The sequence below is a fragment of the Paroedura picta genome, chromosome 1, assembly GCF_049243985.1.
Source record: "Paroedura picta isolate Pp20150507F chromosome 1, Ppicta_v3.0, whole genome shotgun sequence".
NCBI lineage: Eukaryota > Metazoa > Chordata > Lepidosauria > Squamata > Gekkonidae > Paroedura > Paroedura picta.
This window is the reverse complement of record NC_135369.1, coordinates 112,870,140-112,893,987: the sequence shown is the minus strand read 5'-3', so window position 1 is coordinate 112,893,987 and position 23,848 is coordinate 112,870,140. Positions and strand designations below refer to the sequence as shown.

The following is a 23,848-nucleotide window of genomic DNA, read 5'->3' as shown; positions in this document are numbered from 1 at the left end:
TAAGGCCACAAAGTCCACCTCCGAGACCAACCATTTTCTACAGAGGAACTGATCTCTGAGTCTGGAGATCAGCTGTAATTTCAGATCTCCAATTACCATCAGGAGGTTGGTAACCCTAAATAAACTTCAAAACAAATACCTATTACCAACTATAGGAAAAGTAACAGAAATTGAAATTGCCCCCCCCCCATTTTATATTTATTTAAAAGAAATGTTCTGGTTTAGCATATGATGAGTCTCTATAATCAAAAGTGTTTCAGACTTGTTGAATGAGTATTAGGAATGCCATCTTTCACAGACACACACACACAGTCTCCCTCCTTCCCTCCCTTGTAGGAATGTTTCACACTTGTATGGAGACAGATGGGGCCAGCAGCAAATGGTGGGGTGGGAGCTTTTGATCACTGACACAGACAGTTTTATTTCGCTTAGGTTTTTGTAAACTACAACTGAATTCCAGGGGGACTGATTGGCTGTTTTGGCAAAGAATTATCCTATGACTGTATTTGGATGTATGACACAGTTTACTAATATAACAGAATTAATTTTTGCTATATATTCCCAATGTCATGTAGGGAGTTTTTACTCTGGGGAAGAGTGCTTGCACTCGAAAGCTCACTCCTTGAATAAATCTTTGTTGGTCTTAAAGGTGCTACTGGACTCTGATTTTATTATCACTCTACATGTAGACATACTGCATAGGCACATAGGTAGTACAAATAAAAGAGCACTCTTAATCAGTCTCATGGATTGTGATGGAATAAATGCAGAAACATGAGCTCTGCGACATGCAGCGTTTAATATGTTAAGGATTTTATAGGCCCAAATCAGCTCCCTGCGTTATCCCTAGAATAAGAGAAAATGCAGACACTCAAGTACAGGGTCATAGTCAGTTTTCCTCACAAGATGCAGCTGCCACATTTCCTGTTCTGGCCCCAAAGAAATCTGCAGAAGGTCTTAAAAACAAAACCCAAAGAAAGTTCTAGTACTTCTGACTTTCCAGAGGTGCCCATATTATGGTCAATATTAACAATGAAACATTTCAATATCATAATGAATACATTAAAAACTCACATAAAATGATTCAAGTGTTATGTTTCACATAAAATGAGTTATTTATTGATGTATTTATATAGGAAGGACAAAACAATTACAAATATCGTATTCAATTAATATATTATGCTGTTCTATATAAACCAAACAGTACTCAGTAAATAAGGGGTTATAAAAAGTGCAAAAATAATTTCTGCTCTATCAAATAAATAAACAAAAAATATCTTCAGCTTATTTGATCAAAAGATTAGATGCTTTATCATATTTGGAATCTAATCCAAAAGCATGTGAAGGCGGTCTGTGAGTACAGTGCTCCTCTCTCACACCACAAAGCACTTGTGTAACATGGGCTCTACAGGAGGTGGGCCGGCACACTGAGGGTCAGCTGAAGCTTCTGATGAAGTGACAACAGAGCTCTAACCCTGCACACACACATGCAAATCAACAACTGCCATGAGTATGATGGTCCCATGCTCATCTACACGCAGTGACTCTGTATTTAAGAAATATACATTTGTAGGCTCTCTCTCCTTGTGATGGGAATGATACATTTTAAAACATTCCCAGTCATGAGGTGGCTGGACAAATGTACTTTTAAGGTGTAATGGCATCATCAGTTGACTCTGCAAGAGTCTTCTAGAACAAAATAAGTCAGCATTATGACTGGGGCCACCAAACGGCAGCCTAACATGGTCTTTTATCAGATTCTGTGGCCCTGGAGTCATAACAGTATGGGCCTCAGAGTGTTCTGATACCATGTATCACTCTTAATGAGGCAGATTCAAATGAGTAGCCGTGTTGGTCTGAAGTAGCACAATAAAATCAGAGTCCAGTAGCACCTTTAAGACCGACAAAGACTTATTCAAGGCGTGAGCTTTCAAGTGCAAGCACTCTTCGTCAGACTAAGAACTGACCATCATGACAGTGGGAATATATAAGCAAAAGTTAATCCTGGTACATTAGTAAACTGTGTCACAGCAGCCACACACAGCCACATGATTAATGAGGTAGAAACTGCTTCCACACTTCTTGCTGTAATGAACCAGTAAGCAATGGAAAGTAAAGACAAGGTTTCTCTCACACAGATCCTTACAAAATACAGAAATCAAGGCAGACCTTTAGTGTAAACTAGCAGTACTATTCATGGCAAAATGCAAAAGCAGAAAAAGCAGGTTCATTTATTAATGTTGAATTAACTCCCTATAAACATTTATTGTACTTTAAGCAAGTAAGTATATAGTATAAAGTAATATCTTTTAATTAGCAAACTGATCCAAAGTTAAAATACTCCAAGAAAGCAAAATGTCTACTACTTAGTAGCTCTGCAGAAAACAGAATTAAATCTAATGATGTGGTCAAGAAAACAGCAGAGTGAATTCATTTCCTGCCACACTGGGAAACATTCCTTATTTCTAAAGAAGACTGCATGTTCAAAAAGGCCCAGAATCTACTGCTAAACTGTGCTGCTCTAAAACTATAAGTGAATCAGTCCTCAGTTTAAATTGACAGAACCCTAAAGAAAGGATAGTTAAAACGGTAAAACTTTATTTTAAAATAATACTGAGTATTCTAAAATTAGGGGTAACTATTTTTATTATTTATATTTATTAATTATATTTATATTCCGCCCTCCCCGGAGGCTTAGGGCAGTTTGCATGGAACATAAGAACAGGAACAATACAGAGAAGTCATTAATCATTAATTAATTCCCACAGAATCATCAGAAAATGCATGAACTGCAATCCACCCATACTGCATAACTTCAGATGCATAACACTGCACAAAACAACTCGGCAACATTGCAAAAGACTGTAGAATAATCCAGCTCACTCTTTAAGTGAGCATATCCATTAATACAAAAACAAAAACAAACCATAAATAGACCTCTCTGCTCATGCCAACCTGTTATTATGCACTTAATGTCTTCTCTTTATTACAGCCAAATGTTTTGTTGCCTCGAATGACCAGAAGGAGAACTAATCCATGCAAAAACTAATTTAACACAATAAAGCTTTTATGTGCTTCATTGTTTGTCATTACCTGATATGTTGGTGGTAACATTAATTGCTGTAGCTGGTCCAAACCCTTTGATTGTGCTAGCTCTTATGTAAAACTGGTAGGTAGTTCCAGGGTGCAGATGGGAAAAGACATGATGTGTACTATTCCAGAGCTTTGCCACAGTTTGAGCTGGCCCAGCAACGGGAACTGCTGGATCAAATGATCTTATACTGCTGTAACTGACCTGTGGAAGTAATTTCAGAGATTTAGTAGAGTTTTTGGAAATGACTGATAAGTGAACTGAGTGGTGATACAGAGACCTGATTTCAAATCCAGTCTACTAAACACAACACAATATTTCCATTTTATTGCCAATAAGACTGGTAATTTTTCTCATACAGAACTGTTGTGAGATGAATGGTATGGATTCCTCTTAACTTGTATAATACACAGTTCTCTAAACTTGTCCTACACAATTGGTGATCCACAAAGTAGAATACAGTATTGTGTTTTGATTCTGGTGTGTGTGTGTGTGGGGGGGGGGGGTCATCATATTTGTATGTTTATTATAGTCCTAGGAAGGAAACATAACGGGAGATCAGGAGTCCATGTCACTATTCAGGGCTGGTGAGCTTCTGTTCAGATGAGTGAGTCACGTATTGTGCATATGTGCTCTGGCCTCTCTACAATGCCAAAAGTCTTCTCCCCATGTGAAGGTATTTACTTGACCGCACCAGGCCAAATGCTCCCCCATATGGGTGCAGGAAGAGGTGGGGCAACCTGCCATGACTAAAACGCCAGCCTGCAGCTGGCATGAAACCTCCAGTGTGTAAACAGTCTTTGTTAATAGCAGGAAGCAGTTTATTGTGTATCTCCTTAATTCGACTATATCGGTTAAAATAATTCTATCATATAAAAGGATAAAATATATCATATACAAGCCCTATAGCAGCATCTATATCCATTGAAAACAACAGCATTTCAAAAAAATACTGATGAGAAAACAGAAGTCAGTATATGCTAAGTCATGTACATATGATGACTGAAGCATTTAAGTGACACCCGTAGGCATTTCATTTGTTTCTTAAGCAGAAAAGTAGTATTGTCAAGGTTTTTAGTTCTGAATAATGATAGATGCACAGGAAATTGGGTGCAAAATTATTGTTTTTCCTTCCTTCCCCAAGGGCTCATGCATCAAGCCAATGCGTTTTTTTTTTTTTAAATTAAATCCCCAGAATTTACATTCAGAGTTTCTTGAATGGGAAAAGAAAGTGTTACCTTGAAGCTTAGAAATGTCAGATTTCTATTAATAAATCCTTACATATATCACTGCACAGGGCTCCATTAAATCATGATACTGGAAGGCAATACATTAATGATACAAGATTTAAATCAGAACTCCATATTTGAGTGTTGGATTTCATCATTTATTAAAAGCATCCAGCAGCACTGCCTTGGCAAAAGCAAGGCTGTATCGTGACTCAAATACATTGTATTCTTAATTTCCAATCATTAAAGTAATTCTGTTGCTCAGTAATTTAATCTTAGTCGGAAGAATACATCTGTGCAAAGATTATTGGCACAAATAGGGCAGCCTGGATGGGACGGAGCTCATGAGGCAAATACTACGTGAAAATCAATACTGCAATTGCATTCATATCACTAGTAGCAAAACCTGTTTTTAAAATGGGCCATAGAAGGGTGGGAGAGCCCCTGGAGAGCAGGGCAGCTGAACATACTGGTTGGGCTGCTATGATCTGCAGGAACTCTGCCACCTTTTGCTCGTGCACCCTTGCTCCTGCAGAGTAAAGCAGGCCATGCATCAAGCTGGGCTGCAGCCTCCCCCAGCCCCCCAACTCTCCTCACAACCAGGAGGCTTGGGAGTGCAGGCTGGCCAATGTAGACTGTGGCTGGACAGTGATCCCCAGTTCCCAGGCTTACCTTCTGGCTGCTCTTCTTCCTCATCCCAAGTGCCAGGAAGTGGTACAGAGGAGAAGGAACAGGAGCAGGGGTGTGTGGAACAGCCTCTGATTGTCCCTCAATCGGGTACTGCCATCACCCTGTTGTGGGGATGTCCTCCAGTGAGGGCCAATAAGAGAGTTTGGGTTGTTGGGTGGTTAGAGCAGAACTGCCTGAAACTCAACCCCTCCAAGATGGAAATCTTGTGGCTAGGGAACAGGGGGTTGGGTCAGGAAGCATATCCATCCTAGCTGGGATGCAACTTATGATCGCGCCCATGGCTAGGAATTTGGGAGTGACTATCGATGCCTCACTGACTTTAGAAGTGCAGGTCAAGAAGGTAGCCCACCAGGCATTCCTCCATCTTCACCAGACATGGCTACTAGCGTCCTAACTATCCTCTGAACATTTGGCCACAGTCACCTCCAAAATAGATTTTTGTAACTCACTCTATGTGGGCCTTCCCTTGCTCTTGATCCGGGAATTGCAGCTGGTGCAAAACTGTTCTGGTTTTGACCTTCAAAGTCCTTTGCGGTCTAGGTCCCGTATATCTGAGAGACTGCCTTTTGCCCTACCCCCCCCCCGCTCTGCGGGTACTAATTTACTGGTCATTCTCGGCCCCAGGGAGATGCGCTTGGCCTCAACCAGGGCCAAGGCATTTTTGATTCTGGCCCCTAGCAGGTGTAATGAGCTCCCAGAGGAGCTATGGGCACTGTGGGAGCTATCAACATTCTGCAGGGCCTGCAAAACGGAACTCTTCTACCAGGTCTATGGTTGAGGTGAGTATGGCAAGGGAAGATCTGATGGGACCCCCCAGTGTTAAGAGCATAGCACTTGCTAATCGATCTGCACTCCCTCCTCCCGCTCCTGTATTAGTTTTCTTTGAGGAGTTAATGGGGTGCCCTCTGCCATGGTCTTTAAAAATTTTTTAGGAGACTATTGTTTTTGGAGATATGTCCAATGGTTTTAACGGGGTTTTAATATGGGCAAACTGTAACCTGCCACAAGCGAGTCATGAGAGTGGTGGGCAATAAGTCCAAATAATGAATAAACAAACAAACAAACAAACAAACAAACAAACAAATAGACATGTTTTTGGTGGTATGGTGGTGTGTTTCCAAAAAGAAATTTTTGGAAGTGTTATGTTATGTTAAGCATTTGAGAATCAACACAAGATCTATTTTCTATAAAAATAAAGACAAACAGGGTGGTGGTGGATACAACACCAGGATCCTCCTCCTCAGTTCCTGCATGGTACAGTCCAACATCTACCAGGCCCAGAGGGGTTACAGATGCACTTTGTGAAGATCCTCAGATCAGCTATCAAGGTCAGATGGCCTTTTAAGTGTCAAGCAGCCACTGACAATTGGCTTGACAAGAGGTTAGTGAGGGCAGACAAATGCTGATTCCCAGCTCAGAAGCAAAACTAGAGGACAGCAGGTGGAACAGGATAGTACTTAAGCCTTGCTGCTCCCTATTTGACACCAAGGTAAGACACTTCAGCCAAACTGGACCCTAATGCATGATGGTTGGGACCTGGGATTATACAAACGTGGCACTGAATTCTCAGGTCTTATTTGGTTGTGATCTTTTGCTATTTGTACTGGATACTTTCCAGACTATGGTGGTACACCGGGAATAAGAGGAATATCAGCATTTGGGAGTCAAGACTGCAATAAAGCAGAAAACTTCTGGGGAGCGCTACAAATCACAGCCTGTTCCAGACATCCAAGGGGGTTCTGAATATGTGCTAATCATAATATTGAACATACATGTACCACCAACAGGATCCTCAGTTTAAAAGTTATGATGCCTTGATACCTTATTTTATTTGATTGTTCTACAATACCTCATACTGTGTGATGATACCATTTGGATCCACAGGTTCTTTCCAGTTCAGGAAGATCTTGTCTTCAAAGGGAGTTCCCTTTAATGATTTGGCAGGTACAGGACCAGGCACTGCAATGAACAGGATAGTATATGTGAGAAAACAACTGCCACCCTCCCACCCCCCCCGCCAATCACCACTAATGTATATTGGCTTAGAAATATAACAAAAGAAAAAGAATAAACACCACGGCCAATAGCATGCAAAGGACTCTAGACAAGCCAAAAGGTCTGTCACAAGTAGAACTCATTACACTCACTAATGAAAGTATGGGCTACTTTAATGGAATGAAGAGTAACACATTCACGTCCTTTTCATGTTTATGGTTTAAAATTTAGGTAGGGAAGAAGATAAACTCAAGTGAACTAGACCTCCCTCTCTCTATTTCAAGGTGGACCACTTTGTTTTTCTTTTCCGGGCTAACAAGAGCAGTGTGGGGGGGGGGGGTTCTGATGAGCAAACCTATTAAGGAATGGAAGAATTACATCCTCTACTTCCCTAGACATCCCTAATCTGTGCCAGACTTCTAGCTTTCAAAAACTCTCAGATTCATGATCTCCATCTCAACCTTAAGAAGATTAAAAAGCAAGGGAGGAATTTAAGGAATCTGTGACAAACAAGTTACATCTATTTAAGCACTGAAACTTATACTTGCCTAGCCTTTTAAATTAGTTTTTCCCACACTTCAAGCCAACATGCAATGAGTCTCACATATGACATTTCCTGAAGATTTATTTTGAAAACATATTGCCATTCTTTAATGGATAGGAATAAATTAAAACCACTGCATCAAAGGAAATAACATTCACTGCGCTCGTGGCATTAGTAAGGAGCAAGATTTATTTTAGACTGTGCAAAACCATAAATAATAAGCTGCCCCTGGGGAAAATAACTTAATTTGATGAATTAGAAATACATTCATAATGTAAAAAGTATACAGATACATAGATGAGATTCAAAGTCTCAGTTTCCATTCGATATATATATTCAGTCAGTTCAGTAGTAAACTGAAAATGGCTGTTCTTTACATCACATTCAAAATACTGACAAAATTCTAGCGCAGACTGAGGCTGATATGGCATGACAGTCTCTTTGTACCAGTTTGTGGCACTTGCTGATGCGCTGTAGGCATCATTATGTTTTCTACAGGAATACTCTGTGGTTTCTTTTGTCTACATCTCAAATGAAAAGTACATTGCATAAAGTATAATCCAAGTCACAGACTTCCTTTAGCCATTGAATGGAACATAATTAAATGTTTCCAGTAAGTGAGCATGGCTATGTACTATGCAGATTACGCACACTCAGTCATTTAAAGGTTATAAACCTAAAGAGCTTTGGGACCAGATACAGGCCTCCAATATATAGACCTCTCTAACAATAGAAAGCATCCAGCTATCAATAGCAACTACTGGGGAGATAGTAAACATTTATTTTGCTGGTGTTGCTGGGTCTGATCCCTCTGAGGGTTCTGCACTGCAGCCCTTGGTTGGTGAGTGCTTTTTTGTTTTGGGAAAGGGGTATGATTGAAAAAGTTGCTGAGACTACATGACCGGTGGTGTTTCCTACGACTCCTATAGAGCAATGTCTCAAACTCGTTCTAGCATTGTTGGAAACACTGCCTTCAAGCTGGAACCAATGAAAATGTGGTAAGGGACTTATCCATCTCACAGTTCCTCTTCAGGGCAGAAAAAAATCATTTTTTCTCAGGTCTTATCTACACTGGGCTTTTTATACTCTATCAGCCCGGATTTTAAAAAGACAACTGCACCTCTTATGATTTCCACTTTGATTGCTTTACATTTTTCATCTGCAGCGTCCTTGATTGACTCCACAGTGACACTACCTTTTCTATGGGCTATCCGGGAGCGGATATTATCCACTAAATCCAAGAAATGATCTGAAAGCCCAGTATTGCAAGTGTAGATATCGGCTTTTTTTCTCTTTTTGGGGGGGCTTATCTTCTACCCACCTCTCTGCACCTTCACCACTGACATAGCGCAGTAGTCTGTCGCTGACAGGTCAGGACATCAATTCAAAGACTGTAGGAGATATCCCCCTCCCCCAGCATGCTCTGCCTATAAAGTCAGGGGACAAAAGCCTGTAAATAAAGCCCTCTCCAGCTTTGTGCTCCTTCATTGCCAGTTGGGGCACTCCCCCCCTTGCATTCTAGCTTCAGAGCTGGTTGGGAAGGGAGACAAAAGTACACATGGATGCCCCCCCCCCGCATTTGACCAAGCAGGAATGAGACAATTGGAATGATTCAAGTGCAGAATGTAGCATCTTAATAAAATCTGTTTCCAGTTGGAAAACGAGAACATTGAACATATGTTACAGGATTCAGGTTCAGATAATTCAGCGTTTGGGGGGATCAAAAGCAGAAAATCTATAAATATTGGGTTTGGTTCAGAAAACCTTTCCACTCGGGGCATTACTCTCAGTGGAAAAGAACACCTCCCACCCACCCTGGGTAGCTGATAGGTCTCTTCAAAATGTAGCATCTGCAAGAAAATAGATATTCAGGAATATCATGAGGGGTAAGTTAAGGATCTGAAGCAGGAAGAGAGAATAAGTGGAAATTCCCCTATCCATTCCATTACCTAAATAAATAAATAAATAAATAAATAAATAAATAAATAAATAAATAAATAAATAAAAATCTAGTGACAGTCTGACTATCACAAAGTATGTAGAATACATTCATGTTCTGTGGTTCCTTAGTCCTGGCCTCCCCTCTCTGTCACAGAAACATCTCCTTCCATCCCACTTCTCCAGCGTCCTGCTTGGTCTCTCCCCCGGCAGAACATTCAGTGGGGCCTTGCTGTTCTCTGCCACTACCTTCTATCTTCCAAGGACAGTTCTACTATCCTGGCTGAGACAGGCAGCAGAAGTGGCAGTGGCTCAGCCGCCATCTACTGCCACACACCTGAGGTGTCACATCCATTATAATTTCCATTACAGGGAATGCGGCAGTAGATGTGTTCCACATTAAAAACGTACTCTGTACCCAACCCATAATCTTCAGAGTAAACAGACTTCTGAGAACATCAATGTGCAATACAAGAACCTGGTTCTCTGAAACGATTTTAATATATATATATATATATATATATATATATATATATATATATATATATATATATATATATATATATACATACATATACATATACATATACATATACATATACATATACACATATACACATATATACATATATACATATATATATATATATATATATACACACATATATACACACATATACACACATATATATACACACATACACACACACACACATTTCAAATTCTGAATGTGTAGATAAGTCACAAATTCAACTACATGAACATTATGTCAAATCTATATATTATAATTTCTACATATTTAGGAGCTTCGTGTAAAGCCATTTAATTTATTAAGGATTTATAAAGAATAATCATTTAAAGAGCTGTCTTAACATCTAAAATATCCTTTATTTTTCCTCAAATAAGGTAAATGAATCTACACTGTTGCTATAATTTAATAAGAGGAACACTAAGAGACAAACAGATGTAATTACTTTACAGCTGGAAGAATACACCACCAAAGAACACTCAGTCTCAAAACAGAAACACTCCTAAATCTATGATTATGTATGGTAGACTCATTAGAGGACCTGGGAGCCTTTGGGTCTGATGAATGTTAATCACAAGATGAATTGGGGGAACCCCAATTCAAATTACATTTAACATGTGACCGAGTTCTTACCATCAAAATGGTATGTGTGGAAATGGCTCCTGAATACACAGGAAAGTCTTTGTCATTTACTCCATTCCACCCAGCACACATTTAAAGCAAAAAAGCGCCATGGCAGGCAGTGGTCCATTTCTCTTATTGATAGTTCCATGTGGGGGACATGCTACTTGTCTTACTTTTAATCATTATATGTAATTATTTATTTAATTATTTAATTTAGATTTCTATACTGCCCATTTCTTTGCAGCTCTTGGCGGTTTACATTGAAACATTCTATAACTTACATTGAACGTTATAAAGTAACATCAAACAACTTTCAGTAAAGCATCAAAAGATTACAATAACACATTTATAATATAAATAACAATTAACAGTAACATTGGGAGGTTAATTATTTCAGCCATGGAGGGGGCGTCTAGGGGGACCAGCAGGTATTCTGAATCGGTTGGCCTCAAGTGAATGCCTAATTATGATCGTCTTTCTGAATCTTTCTGAATACTCATGGGAAATTTTGGAGAGGACTTGCGTTCAATCCCAGCAGCTGGTTCAAGGTCAACTCAGCCTTCCATCCTTCCGAGGTTGGTAAAATAAGTACCCAGCTTGCTGGGGGGTAAACAGTAATGACTGAGGAAGGCACTAGCAAACCACCCTGTATTGAGTCTGCCATGAAAACGCTAAAGGGCGTCACCCCAAGGGTCAGACATGACTCGGTGCTTGCACAGAGTATACCTTTACCTTTAATAATTTTAACTCTGATTCTCTATTAGACAATTCAAGTGTTGTCAATTTTAGAATTTAAGTTTTTATTTTATTTTGTGTTTTTGTATACTCCTTTGATAGGATTGTGATAGCTAATGGCTAATAAAATAAAAGTTATGTTCCACTTAATATTTCTGGTAAGGGCTAGGAGGAGGCGCATGTCTTATGGCTTAAGTGCCACTCAGCGCTTAACACCCACTCAGGGTGGCTTTCCCGCCCTTGAGTGCCTCCTCCTCCAACCGGCTTGCCTGTCTGTCCAGTGGCCAGCCAATTGCCTTCCATCCCCCACCCCTGACCACCCCCTCGTCCTTCCACTTCCCTCCGAGGCTCAGAGGCTGCAGATCCCTGCTGCATGAGAGCTGCTGGTGAATTCCCCTCCTGGGGGCCTCCAGCCTGTAGCCTTTCAAGGTCCTGGGGGGAGGGAGAGGCAGAGCTCTATCACCCCCTCCCAATCTAGTGCCCATTGCTTTCCTGAATGCAATGGGCTTTGTCCCTAGTCTGTCTATAAAAAACATGTCAATTCTTTTTGAGTACTAGAATGCCAAATGATGTTTTAAAAAAGTATAGTCATTCACAGATGAATGCAAACACCTGATTAAAAGAATAATTGTCAATCATAAAGAAGCAGTGGAATCAACAATTCCTTTCACCATCATTCTGCTCCCCCCCCCCCCCCCCGTACAGTTAAGAAGAGGTTGAACTTACCATCTTCATCTGTTTGGATAATTGTTTCTTCACTTTCTTTTCTTCCTTCAGGATTAGTTAGGATCATTTTAAGGCTTACATTTGTGTAAGGAGGCAAATGATTAACAACGTGCTGGGGTGCTTTGGGATCCATATCCAAGCAGTCTGCCTTGCTTTCATTATGGCCCCGGAAGTAATGATAACAAATTGTGACATTAAATGTGTGGCAGCGAGTAATGTTGTAACCCAAGGACTCCCAGTCCACAGCAATATGTCGGGCCTGGATCTCAGCAATCTTCAGTGTTTTTGGTGTTCTCATGGGCTCTGAAAAAACAACATAACCACACTTTCAATGGTGATTCATCCAGAAATATCCTACAGCAAAAAAATGGTACACAAGTCACTGGAGACTGGATCTAGAACACCCACAAGGAGTCATGCCTTGACCTTATCCCCAAAAGACACTTATATTTCTCTCTGCTATCACTTTTGTGTATGTTCAAAAAACACAAATAGTGAAATAAAATGTTAATTAACTGACAGTTTTGACTAATTCAAGATATTTGAGAATGCAGAAAGCACATGCAATGCAAGCAACCAAAGACTACCACAGCTGTTGCTATGCTTCCCTCTGTTTAGTACTTGCCTTGTACACACATTAAATTCAAGAAAATTGGATAATATATCACCCTGGTGAGGAGTCAACGTGCTCTGCACTGTGATTTATCATGCCACCAAGCAATGCTGTTTACTAATTACACTAATTGCTCTACTAAACTAGCAGTAACTGAAATGATACAGATATTAATTAAAATTTATTATTTGAGTAACGAAGCTATTCATCCACGAGAGAAAGCCAAGACATATTACAAAATCCATTTGAAATATCTAACCATGGTGCTACCTTGAGCCCCAAATAAACCATTAGAGATACCTTAGCTGGCAAAGTAATGCATTGTCACCCAAGCTTATCTGATAACATGTGCACAGATCTACATTTGGCTGGAAAACCCCAGCGTAACTTGTTTTACTCCCAGGACAGGTATCAATCTATCACTTGTCTCCCCTGTGACTTCATCCCTCATGCAAGACTAACTTTATAGTCTGACTTAATTAAAATGATTGCACAATGAAAGTCATGACCATAACCAGACATACTGGTGATTGCTTAGAAATACCCCTAAGGCAGCTGTCTATACTTTCTTATATTTTATTATTATCACATCAAGTTATGGGTTTAGAACAACTTTCAGATTTAATATGTTAGCACATGATCAAATAAGATAAATGCTGCTTTGCATTCAAAAGGTTTCACTGTCTTCAGAACATTTTTTTCCCAGGCTAAAAATCAGAACTAAGCAAACAACTCAGGGCACAGATGGCTCCACCAAATGGGGACTCCATTAAATGTGCTCAAGCATACAGTTTATAAGACAATGCAAACATTGAACCATCTCCCCCATACTTAATCTGTGCAATACATTTATAGATTGTCAAATACAAATGTTCTTCTGAATTAAAGTGCTATCCAGAGGTTAATGTTCTTATTGTTTATAATGACCAGTTTTCCATGCATATTTTAAATGTTGTACATGAACAATCATCATGGCAATTAAATCTAGATAGCTTTATATATAGGAGTTATTATTCTGTTAGAGGATGGTTAAGCATTGCACTCAGCAGTAATAAACCTGTTTTAATTAATGTGGAAGAACCTCTAAAAACATTTGCGATCAGAGTGCACCAGCCATCTGCAACCTGCAAGATCTGATATAATTGAGCCAAAATCCTAGAAGTGCTTGTGAGTTCTGGGGTAGTAAGGATGGGAGAGGAGGAGTTCAGTCCACCTGTTGCCTTGTGACTGATTGCTATTATTAGTAGAAGGAACAAATGGGGCCTCTTTTTGCCTCATGCAGTGCATCTGACATTATGTTGCATTTGTTACAGAAACTGGAAATGCTTTCATCCATAAAGCACTCCCCAATACAAAAACACACTGTCATTCTGCCTGAAAGGAATGTTGTGGGTCAAAGATAGCCCGGGAAGACCAGATAAATTGGTGCCCTGCAAAAAAATAATAGTTGAGGGATTAAGAATTTGGAAATTCAACTCCCTCCCATCTCCCTGACTAATATGCAGAAACCGTTTTGTGCTGCTTTTGTAACTAGGGTTGCTAATCTCCATATAGGACCTTAAGATTTCTCAGAATTGGCACTGGTCTCAAGAGAACAGAGACCAGGTTCCTTGGAGAACGTGGCTGCTTTGGAGAATGGACTCTATGACATTATACCCTGTTGAGGTCCCTCCTCAAACCCTGCCCTTCCCTAAGGAATTTCCCAACATCCCTTGGCTTCCAGTAGGCAGCCCCTGTTCCTTGCTGTCCCAACCAATGGTCTGTTGGCTCTCTACCCTCTAATTTCCCCTCTTTAAAACCCTCTCCTTGGTACTTTTTGCATTCACAGTTTAATTTCAATTGTTACTGAACTGAAGCAGTATTCCTTTAATCCACATCCTGTTCCCGCACTCTCTACCTGTCTTCTTTCTCAGATTTTTCCCTCCAAATTGCAGTTTAGGTCTGCACATTAATGGGAAAAACTGGTTTGCCGAGATTACCCTTCGCCCCTGGAATTGTTGATTGGTCTCTGCTGATTGGTTTCCAGCAGGAGTTGTTGCTTTTACCTCCAGTGTTTGCATTTTAGTGCTGCTTTCATTTTGTCTCACCTTCTATGCTGTAAAGGGTTATAAGCATTATAAAGCCCATAAGTAACATGAGAAGCATTAATGTCTGAAGAAGAGCTCATCCTTGCCTCAAGCTACTTCCTCTTTCCTCCCTTCTTCCTGTCAACATGTGGAATGCTCACCAGAGCTGTACTCTGTCTGGCCTTTCCTCATGCTCTTTCCCTTCCATCGTGGTAATTTTTTTTTTTAAGTTAAGGGGATGCATTACACTGGAATTACTTTCTTTAAAAAAAAAACAATTCTGAGGAGCCATTTCATTTCATTCTTTAAAAAAGGAGAGGAAAATGCCAGAGAACCTATAGGGCAGTGGTCTCCAGCCTTTTTCTCACCGGGGACCAGTCAATGCTTGACAATTTTACTGAGGCCCGGGGGGGGGGGTAGTCTTTTGCTGAGGGATGTCGCCGCTGCTGCCTGAGTCCCTGCTCCACTTGCTTTCCCGCCGGCACCCCTGACTTCCCGCTGCCCCCTGGGGGGGTGTTGCCAGCAGCAGCTGCCATGCCGAGTTGGAACCCCAGCCATGGCAGCCTCTGGAGAGCACCAAAGGTGAGCCAGTGGCAGAGTGGCTCACCTTGGTGGCAGAGTGGCAGCCCCCAAGGCAGCAGTCGGGGAGGAGGACGAGGAGGAGCTTCGGCCCAGTACTGACCGATCCATGGACCAGTACTGGTCTCTGGACCGAGGGTTGGGGACCACTGCTATAGGGCATATAGGCTAGAAGCTACAATACAGCTGAGGTAGCTCAGTCAGTACAGTGTTTGCATGAAGATAACAACATTGGGACTTCAAGCCTGGCTGTGGGTCTTGATTTTTTCCCCAGTTTTTAAACTTTTAAACTTTTTAAACTTTTTACTTTTGAAAGGCTCATGTTTTTAAAATAGTCAAAAGTTACAAATGGTCCATTTGTAAGACAAAACAAATTCAAAAGTAAAAGGATAAAAACTCCTGTGTGGAGTGCTCCCAATACTGTAATCTTAAAATAAGCACTTTTACTGACTGAGCCACCTCAGCTGTGTTGTAGCTTCTTGCCTATAAGAACTATATACCAGGTTCTCTGGTGGTTCCCCCCTCCCTTAAAAAAAAGAATGAAATGGCAAGAATCCCAGGATAATACATCCCTTTCATTTTTAAAAAAGGAATTGTCAAGATGGGAGGGGGAAAGACCAGAAAGAGGGTAGCCCTGGCAAGTGTTTCTTTCCCACCCCCACTGTATGAAGCATGTGTCAACAGGGAAAAGGGAGCAGCTTGAGGCAAGATCCTCTGCTTAATGCTTTTCACATTACTTAAAGAGGCTTATAACACAGGAAAAAAACTTTCACAGCACAGAAGCTGAGACAAAATGAAGACAACACTAAAATGCAGGAGTGAAAGCAGCAGCTGCTGCCAGAAATTAATCAGCAGAGACCTCTGCACAACATAAGTTATGGAAACGTGGCTGGGGTGGGTAAGGGGAGAAAATCCAAAAGACACAGTATACCTGCTAACAGAAGAGAGTGTGATGGGCCCACATTTCTCCAATTAAGCAGAGAAAAATCCACTTTCTGATATTTTGTATTTTATTTTTTACTAGAAATTAAGCCCGCTGTAGAAGAAATACAGTGGGCGCTAGTGTCTCCTTTCCCCAAGATGAAGCCTTTCCAGCACCCCTCCCCCCAAGGCCACAGCTTCATCCCGGGGAAAGGAGCAGGCCCGCCGCGTTGGAGACTTGAAGGGCTATCATATAGAACATAGAAGAGTTATTTTCTGTTGCCCCAGAGCAGCAGGCCAGAACTAATGGGTTGAAATTAATTCAAATAATTTCCAGCTAAGCATCCTAAATAAGATCGTGTTAGAGCGGTTTCTCAGTGGAACAGGCTTCCTCAGGAGGTGGTGGGTTCTCCTTCTTTGGAGGTTTTTAAGCATAGGCCAGATAGTCATCTGACAGAAATGCTGATTTTATGAACTTAGGCACATTGTGAGTGGGCGGGCAGAAGGGGACATGTCAGTGTTTGTCTCTTGTAGCCCTTCCTTGCATACCCAGGGAATTGCTGATCGCCACTGTGGGATGGTAGGTGAATTTCCTCCAGACCAGGCTCAATTTTGGAGATCGTTGGTGTGGTGGGGATCATTTGGGCATTAAATTGGGGTCACTGTGGGTGGGCAGGTAGTTGTGAGTTCCAGCATTGTGCAGGGAGTTGGACTAGATGACCCTGGAGGTCCCTTCTAACTCTATGATTCTATGACTCCATGGTTGATCCCGAACAGTGCAGATTGGGAGGAAAAGGTTAGCAGCATCAAAGTGGAGATTGGGGTCAGGTGCATATTGATTTTTAACCGAGTGGATTGAGGTTCAAAATCACAGTGCAGATAAGACCCTCGTACCTCCTCCTAGGGCTAGGATACATTCCATATTGTCTCAAGCTGTTTCTGGGGTGTTGGGACTTCTGCCTGCTTCAAAGTGTCCCCAGAAGTTTCCTTTCCTGTTCCCAGCTTCCTGTTGCCCTCTACCTGCTCACTGCTGGGGTTGCTTCATCGTCTCTCCACTGCTCATTCTTTGGCAACCAAGGATGGTTGCCTAAGGATCCTATTGTGGGAGGCTTCCTAAACTCTTCAGACGTATGTAAGTCCTGGGGTAGGATGGATTCCATCCCTGGACACAGGGGCTAATCAGTTTACATCTAGATACAGTAAGGGTCTTCAGAACATTATTAAGCCTTCTACTTGATATCAAAAGGCCACTCTTGAATCTTAGGGCAAAACTGTTTACAAGTTCCTTGGAATATAACAAGTACACCTTGGCATTGGAAGGCACATTAAAGGCATTCTTTATGAACCTGCCAGAAAAGGAAAAGAAAGGTCTAGATTTCTCCCTACAATGCTCACCACTGGCAGAGATTAACCAATTTCTGTGAAGACTGAGATGGTAATTAAAGTCTGCAATGTCTTTCAACAGCTTTGGTAAACTCTGCCAACTGTCCCACTACTGCTGAAAATGATGCTTTAAAATGCAATTTTGCTCTCTTCTCAGAGTAACATTCATAACATGGTCTCCAGAGATCAGGTTCAATTGTTTTAAACTGCTGCACCACAAAGCCTCCATCTGTAAAGACTCAGTAGAAAGTAATCTCCTAATAATTATGCTTCCAGATAAGAGGCCGCTAGATTGTTTAGTAAATTCCAAAAACTTAATTGCATTGCATAAAGAATGATTTCATTCAACAATATGCCCCAGTTATTATTCGTTAGGGCTTCACTACGCAATGGAACACTGGCTAAACCCTCTAGTGACTCAATTCCCACGGAGGAGTTCTCCTAGACACAAGCTGTGCTTCCAAGGTACATCAAGGTATTATTTTTTTATTATTTTCATCTTCAGAGACTCAAATTTCCCTTCCTCCCACGCAACCAAAATTTCTAATTAAATTTACAGAATGCCTGTTCCATCATCTGTGTACTAGGAACTAAAAAAGAAGCCAGCTCATTATCAACTCTGAAAGTGTCTATACATTGGAGCATTGCAGTTTATAAAGCCTGTGGGTTCAGAAAGTAATTCAGCATCATTCATATCTCCTCTACATGGCAAATAATCTTATTATTTTAAAATTTGTTGTACAATCAGGATCCTTAGTCAATCAATGGGAAGAAAGCAAGCCTGCAACCAGAAATTTATGTGAAGGTTCATGAGTACAGTGGATTGGTGGCTGCCAAGTCCCATCACAATAAATCCTGAGACTCACTGGGTAGTACATGAGATCAGAGAGTCAACTTGGTTATGAGCAGCAAACTCTTATCTAGATAGGCAGGTTTGATTCCCCACTTGTCCACATGAAACCTGCTGGGTAGGGTTGCCAGTTCTGGACTGGGAAATAACTGTCGACTTTGGGGGTGGAGCAGCAGTTGGTTGGATTTGGGGTGGGGAGGGACCTTAATGGAACATAATGCTATGAAGTCAACCCTACAAAGCAGTCATTTTCTCCAGGGGAACTGATCTCTGTCTCCTGGAAATGAGCTGTAAATCTGGGGGATCCGGAGGTCCCACTTAGGGACAGGTATCCCTACTCCTGAGTGACCTTGGGCAAGTTACAGTTCTCTTAGAACATTCTCAGCCCTAACCGGTGGCATATCTATGGTATTTGATGCCCAGGGTGGGTGGGTTGGTCCTGGAGACACAGAAAGGGGCAGCAGTGGGAAAGGAGGGGTGGAGGTTATGAAATTTGGCCCTCAACAATGCCATCCCCTTGGTCTCCACCAGGTCCTTCTTTCCTGTGATGAGCATCACCTCAGAGGAACATAATTGACCCCTCAGAAAAGTCAGATGGACAAAGGCAACACTGCATGTAAGGCCACCATCCACTCCACAAGTTCTGCCCCTTCGTAGAGGCTACACTACTGAGCATAGTCTGCCTCCTTCTCAGCCACTGAAGGACATCATTGCTGTCAGTGAGGAAGGTCAAGCTCCTGAGAGAAGGAAATGTAACATCCTTTCTAAGGTACATGTGAGCGGGCAGCACAGCTTGTTAAAGTGGGTGTGGGCATGCCCAGGCAGCTTCTGCTGCTGGCAGAATGTGTGCTTGGTCACCTAGCCTCTAGTTTGTGGCAACCACAGCTTAAGACAATGCAGCTCCCACCACCTAGGGTGGCTTAAAGCATCTCTCTGACCCATTATGCACAGCGGCAGCTACACTGGGTTGCCGTCATTCTGTTGCTGTAGGTCAAAAAGCCCCGCTGTTCCCCCCATATGCAGAGGGGCTACCCTGGTGCACACTGGTTGCCCCAACACAATGACCTCGCACATACAATGCGGGGCTGGAAGTGCTGGGAGCACATCGCTGCTGTGGTAATGGTGGGGATTGGGGGCACAATGATGAGGAGCAGCATGCTGCTCTCCCACCATGGTGGGGGTGGGAGGATGCCCCTGTCAGTTCCGCAGTGCTGTTGAGCTGGCAGGGACGAGAGGCATCCCTACAGGGATGCCATAGGTCGGGGGAGGAGCCAGGCCTGAAAGTCCAGCTCCTCCGATTATACACAGGATTAGTCCGACCTAGCCCTCACCTGCACCCGCGGAGGATCCTGACCCATGGAAGAATCCACGTTTTCTTAACGTGGGTCTTTTGAAGGCCTGGGTCAGGCCAGGGCTCAGGCAGAGGCGACGTTGTGCATAATCAGGGATTTTCCCAGAAGCCCTGTTGCCACCATCATAGGCATTCCAGCCCATGCATAATCAGTTTCTGGAGGCTGGAAGGCGGTGAATGGCATCCGCATCAAGTGGTGCCTAGGACATGTGCCATAGTTGCCATGCCCTAGTATGCTGCTGGCCCCACATACCTTACAAATGGTTATTATAAGGGGAGGAAGAAAGGGTGATTGTAAGCCACTTTAAGACTCCTTAGGATAGAGACACTGAACTGAGGCTTCCAAGTAAACTGTGATAAGTGTGACTGTTTATTCAAAATAATAGCTGAAAACTATACTGGTTGAATTGGCGTTTTTTGTTTTTTGTTTTGTTTTTGTTTTGATGGACTTCCTCAGCAACCAGTATCAGAATTAACTTTATGACTTGGTTTTATCATCCCACCTGGAGGCTGCCATTCCTGACCTGTAGAAGAGAGAAGCGGGTGAGGCCTGGTAATACTAATAGTACTACATATCCCTAGGTATCCCTAAGTATCCATCTCCAGTTTACACATACAGCAGTTATTGCAACAGTTTTATAAAAAGGCATAGACATCTGCAAAACATCACCAGCTAGCCAAGAAAAAGTGATTTGATAATGATCATGCGATAAGTCATTTGTTAATTTAATTAGTGCACCTACATTTTCCTCTCAAGAGATGTTAGAGGGCATAAACAAGTGGCATAGGATGGACAATCGTGCTGGGAAAGCTGTGGCATATGTGCGGTACGTGTGGCAATTAAACCCTCTGAATGTGACATCCTGGAAATTAGTACAATTGGCAACTACCCATTCATGTCCATTCATTGTGAAGGCTCCCACCTTGTGAAGAGGTCTACTTGAGGAAGTCAGGAAGTTTCCCACAAGTTCACAGAATATGGAAAACAGAAATGTTCAGGAGAGCACTTTTATAGAGGCAGTAGAACTGTAGTATAATGGAACAGCTCAGCAAGTCACTTATGTAGGGAATAGGATTGTAGCCTGTCACAATGTTTCTTTTATGAATCACTCCCCATAACTAGTAAGGATGCTGGACTATATGGGCCACTGTTCTCATCTAGCAAGGCTCTTAAGTTCTTGCCTTCTTGCCAGCTTGGTGTAGTGGTTAAGAGTGCAGACTTCTAATGTGGCAAGCCAGGTTTGATTCCCCGCTTCCACACATGCAGCCAGCTGGGTGACCTTGGGCTCCCCACAGCACTGATAAAGCAGTTCTGACTGAGCAGTGATATCAGGGCTCTCTCAGCCTCACCTGCCTCACAGGGTGTCTGTTGTAGGGAGAGGAAAGGGAAGGCGATTGTAAGCTGCTTTGAGATTCCTGCTGGTAGAGAAAACTGGCTTTGCAGGCCACTCAGTGCATTATGATACACACATGCCATAGTTTTATATTTAGATTTTATTGTTATTGTTTATGCTGTATTGTTTATTGGAGGTCCCTGCTGTCCAATTTTTTTAAAGTGTGATCTCTTATGAGTCTCAGAAAGAGAGGTAAACTATAAATGAATTAAACTAAATCATATAATAATAATAATTAACATTGAAGATTCTTGTTCCATCTGCCTCTAACTGGCTTCTTCCAGTTTGGAAACCCATCCCCCTATGACAAATGTGGATGGTTGCTACGCAGAGAAAAACTCTTGGCACAATTGCAGTCCGCATATTTGTTATTTTCAGCAAATATTAATTTAGGTTCCAATTTTTTTTTTCTATAGAGAGCAATTGTGGGGCTTAAGTCTGCCTGGATATTATGGGTTTTTTAAAGCCTTTGGCCTTCTCTAGGAAAATACTATTGTTCTGCTGTAGAAGGTTCTGAAGTTTAAACCTGCCTCTGCCTAATACTTTTGTCAGTCCTAATCCCTCCCCCCCTTTTTTTGAGGGAGGGTGAGGACAGGAGTTTGATTATAATTATTCAGTAATAAATAAAAAACAACCTGTATATTCCTAGAAGCAAGCAAGGTAACTTGCAACAACTGATTAAAGCCACATACCAGGCTGGTGAAACTGGGCATTTATTTTCCTATTCCAGTCATGGCCCCACTCCTGAGGGAAATTCCCTACCACTGCAAGCATACACTGTCTCTCCAGAGAACTGCTTGAGGCAGGTCACAACTAAAAGCAGTTATGTGGGTTTTTCGTAGAACAACACCTCAGTCTTTATTGGACTAGTGTACTGGTCCTCAGTTCTTCTACTACCTTCTCTAGGACCTGTGCAGAACTGTCAAGCCACCAAGTGTTAAAGAGGAACAGTGCACATCAAGGCACATTCTCAGACAATCTCTCCCAGCTAGTTTTTGGCAGAAATTTTTGTTAAATTTAAAGCTGAAATTCAGAGGTAGGCACAGTCTACTCCTGACCTCAAGTGCCTCTCCAGCAACTATGGCTCTGGAAGAAAGTTCCATTGGTTCCAATAACTCTACTTCAAAGTAAGAATGCAAGAGACCTCAACCTATGCACACTTTGAGGCCAAGCAGACAAAGCTCTTCCACCAGGCATTTGATTGAGGCAAGGGGATTTAAGATCAGGGCCTCTACTCAGCTTAGCTGGGACAGCAGAATATCTTCTCTGAGGCACTAGGTCGGAGGTTGTTGGGCAGGGGGGATGAGATTTTAGTGTTTTGCTGCTTGGGAAAGTGATGGCTTTAAACTTGGGGAATTGTTTTGTTATTTTATAAGGGGTTATTACTTGTAACATGCTGCAAGCCACCTTACTGGGGGAAGGGAGCAAAAAGTTGAATAAACAAACAAACTTAGGGGGCACAATAATAGTTTTAGTGAGCACACTTGTTCTTTAAGCTGCTAGGGAAGTACAAGGACTTTGGCTTGGGTCCAGTTGAACATTACTATTGGCGGAAAGCTATACACCTATGGAATGAAACTTTTCCTCCTGCTATGACATCTCCATATACTGCCTGAAATAATGCTCCTGAGATAGGGGCATTTTGGGCTTCAGCAGGAATGAGGAGATTAGAAAAATGCTCTCTGCAGGTGGAAATATTTCAGTCTTCAGTAGGGTTCCCATGTCCTCTCTGGCCATTACTGGGGGGATGGAAGGGTAGAACTGCCAGATCCAAGCAGCTTTTCACCCTGAAACTTTGGAAAAAGGGTGAAAAACAACAACAAAAACAACAAGATTTGGGGATGGCGCCTGTGGCAGACAGACCTCAATGGTGTACAATGCCATTAAGGCTGCCCACAAAGGCATCCGTTTTTTCCAGGGAAACTGATCTCTGTAGTCTGGAGATGAGCTGTAATTCCAGGGGATTCCCAGGTCCCACCTGGAGGCTGGGAAACACAGATGGCCACTCAGTGGGTTGATCAAGAACTAAAATACTGAACAGAGGCTTCCGAGTAAACTGTGATAAGTGTGTCTGTTTATTCAAAATAGCAGCTGAAAACCATACTGGTTGAATAGGTCTTTTGATGGACTTCCTCAGCAACCAGTATCAGAATTAACTTTATGACTTGGTTTGATCATTCCACCTGGAGGCTGCCATCCCTAACCTGCAGGAGCATTTGGCTCAATCCTTTGTTCAAACATACCATTTTATCACCAGTATCGAGATCAAAGAAAACTGGTCCTGTGCATTTGGAACCCGGGGGGGGGGGTGTAGGGGGACAAGCAGAAAGAAGTGTTATAACTGTTTCAATAAATAAACTTTAACAAACCAGCTGAGTATTAGTTGAGTTTTGAAACTTTACACACTCTTGAGTTTCTCAATAAATGAAGTCATTTCCTCCTCTCTGGCAGCAGTGTTCAGCTCTTCAGCAACTGTAGTTGTTTGTTATAAGCACTGAACAAACATTACATCAGAAACTTGTGAGCAAAGCACTGAAACATAATAAAGGTATTCAAGCTCTGCCTGAAGCATGGTAGGAGGTGCTAGTCA

General features: G+C 41.9%; 1 protein-coding gene across 21 annotated transcripts in view; it reads right to left on the bottom strand.

Annotated features, from left to right (window-relative positions):
• PTPRK (protein tyrosine phosphatase receptor type K) overlaps positions 1 to 23,848 on the bottom strand; it is a 533,907-nt gene that overhangs the window by 105,833 nt on the left and 404,226 nt on the right. For all 21 annotated transcript variants that reach the window (XM_077353420.1, XM_077353429.1, XM_077353439.1 and 18 more), the window contains 3 exons: positions 12,102 to 12,404; positions 6,860 to 6,969; positions 3,094 to 3,295 (listed from right to left, as the gene is read on the bottom strand). In XM_077353420.1, coding sequence (XP_077209535.1) covers positions 3,094 to 3,295; positions 6,860 to 6,969; positions 12,102 to 12,404 — 615 coding nt within the window. The remainder of the gene's footprint in view (positions 1 to 3,093; positions 3,296 to 6,859; positions 6,970 to 12,101; positions 12,405 to 23,848) is intronic.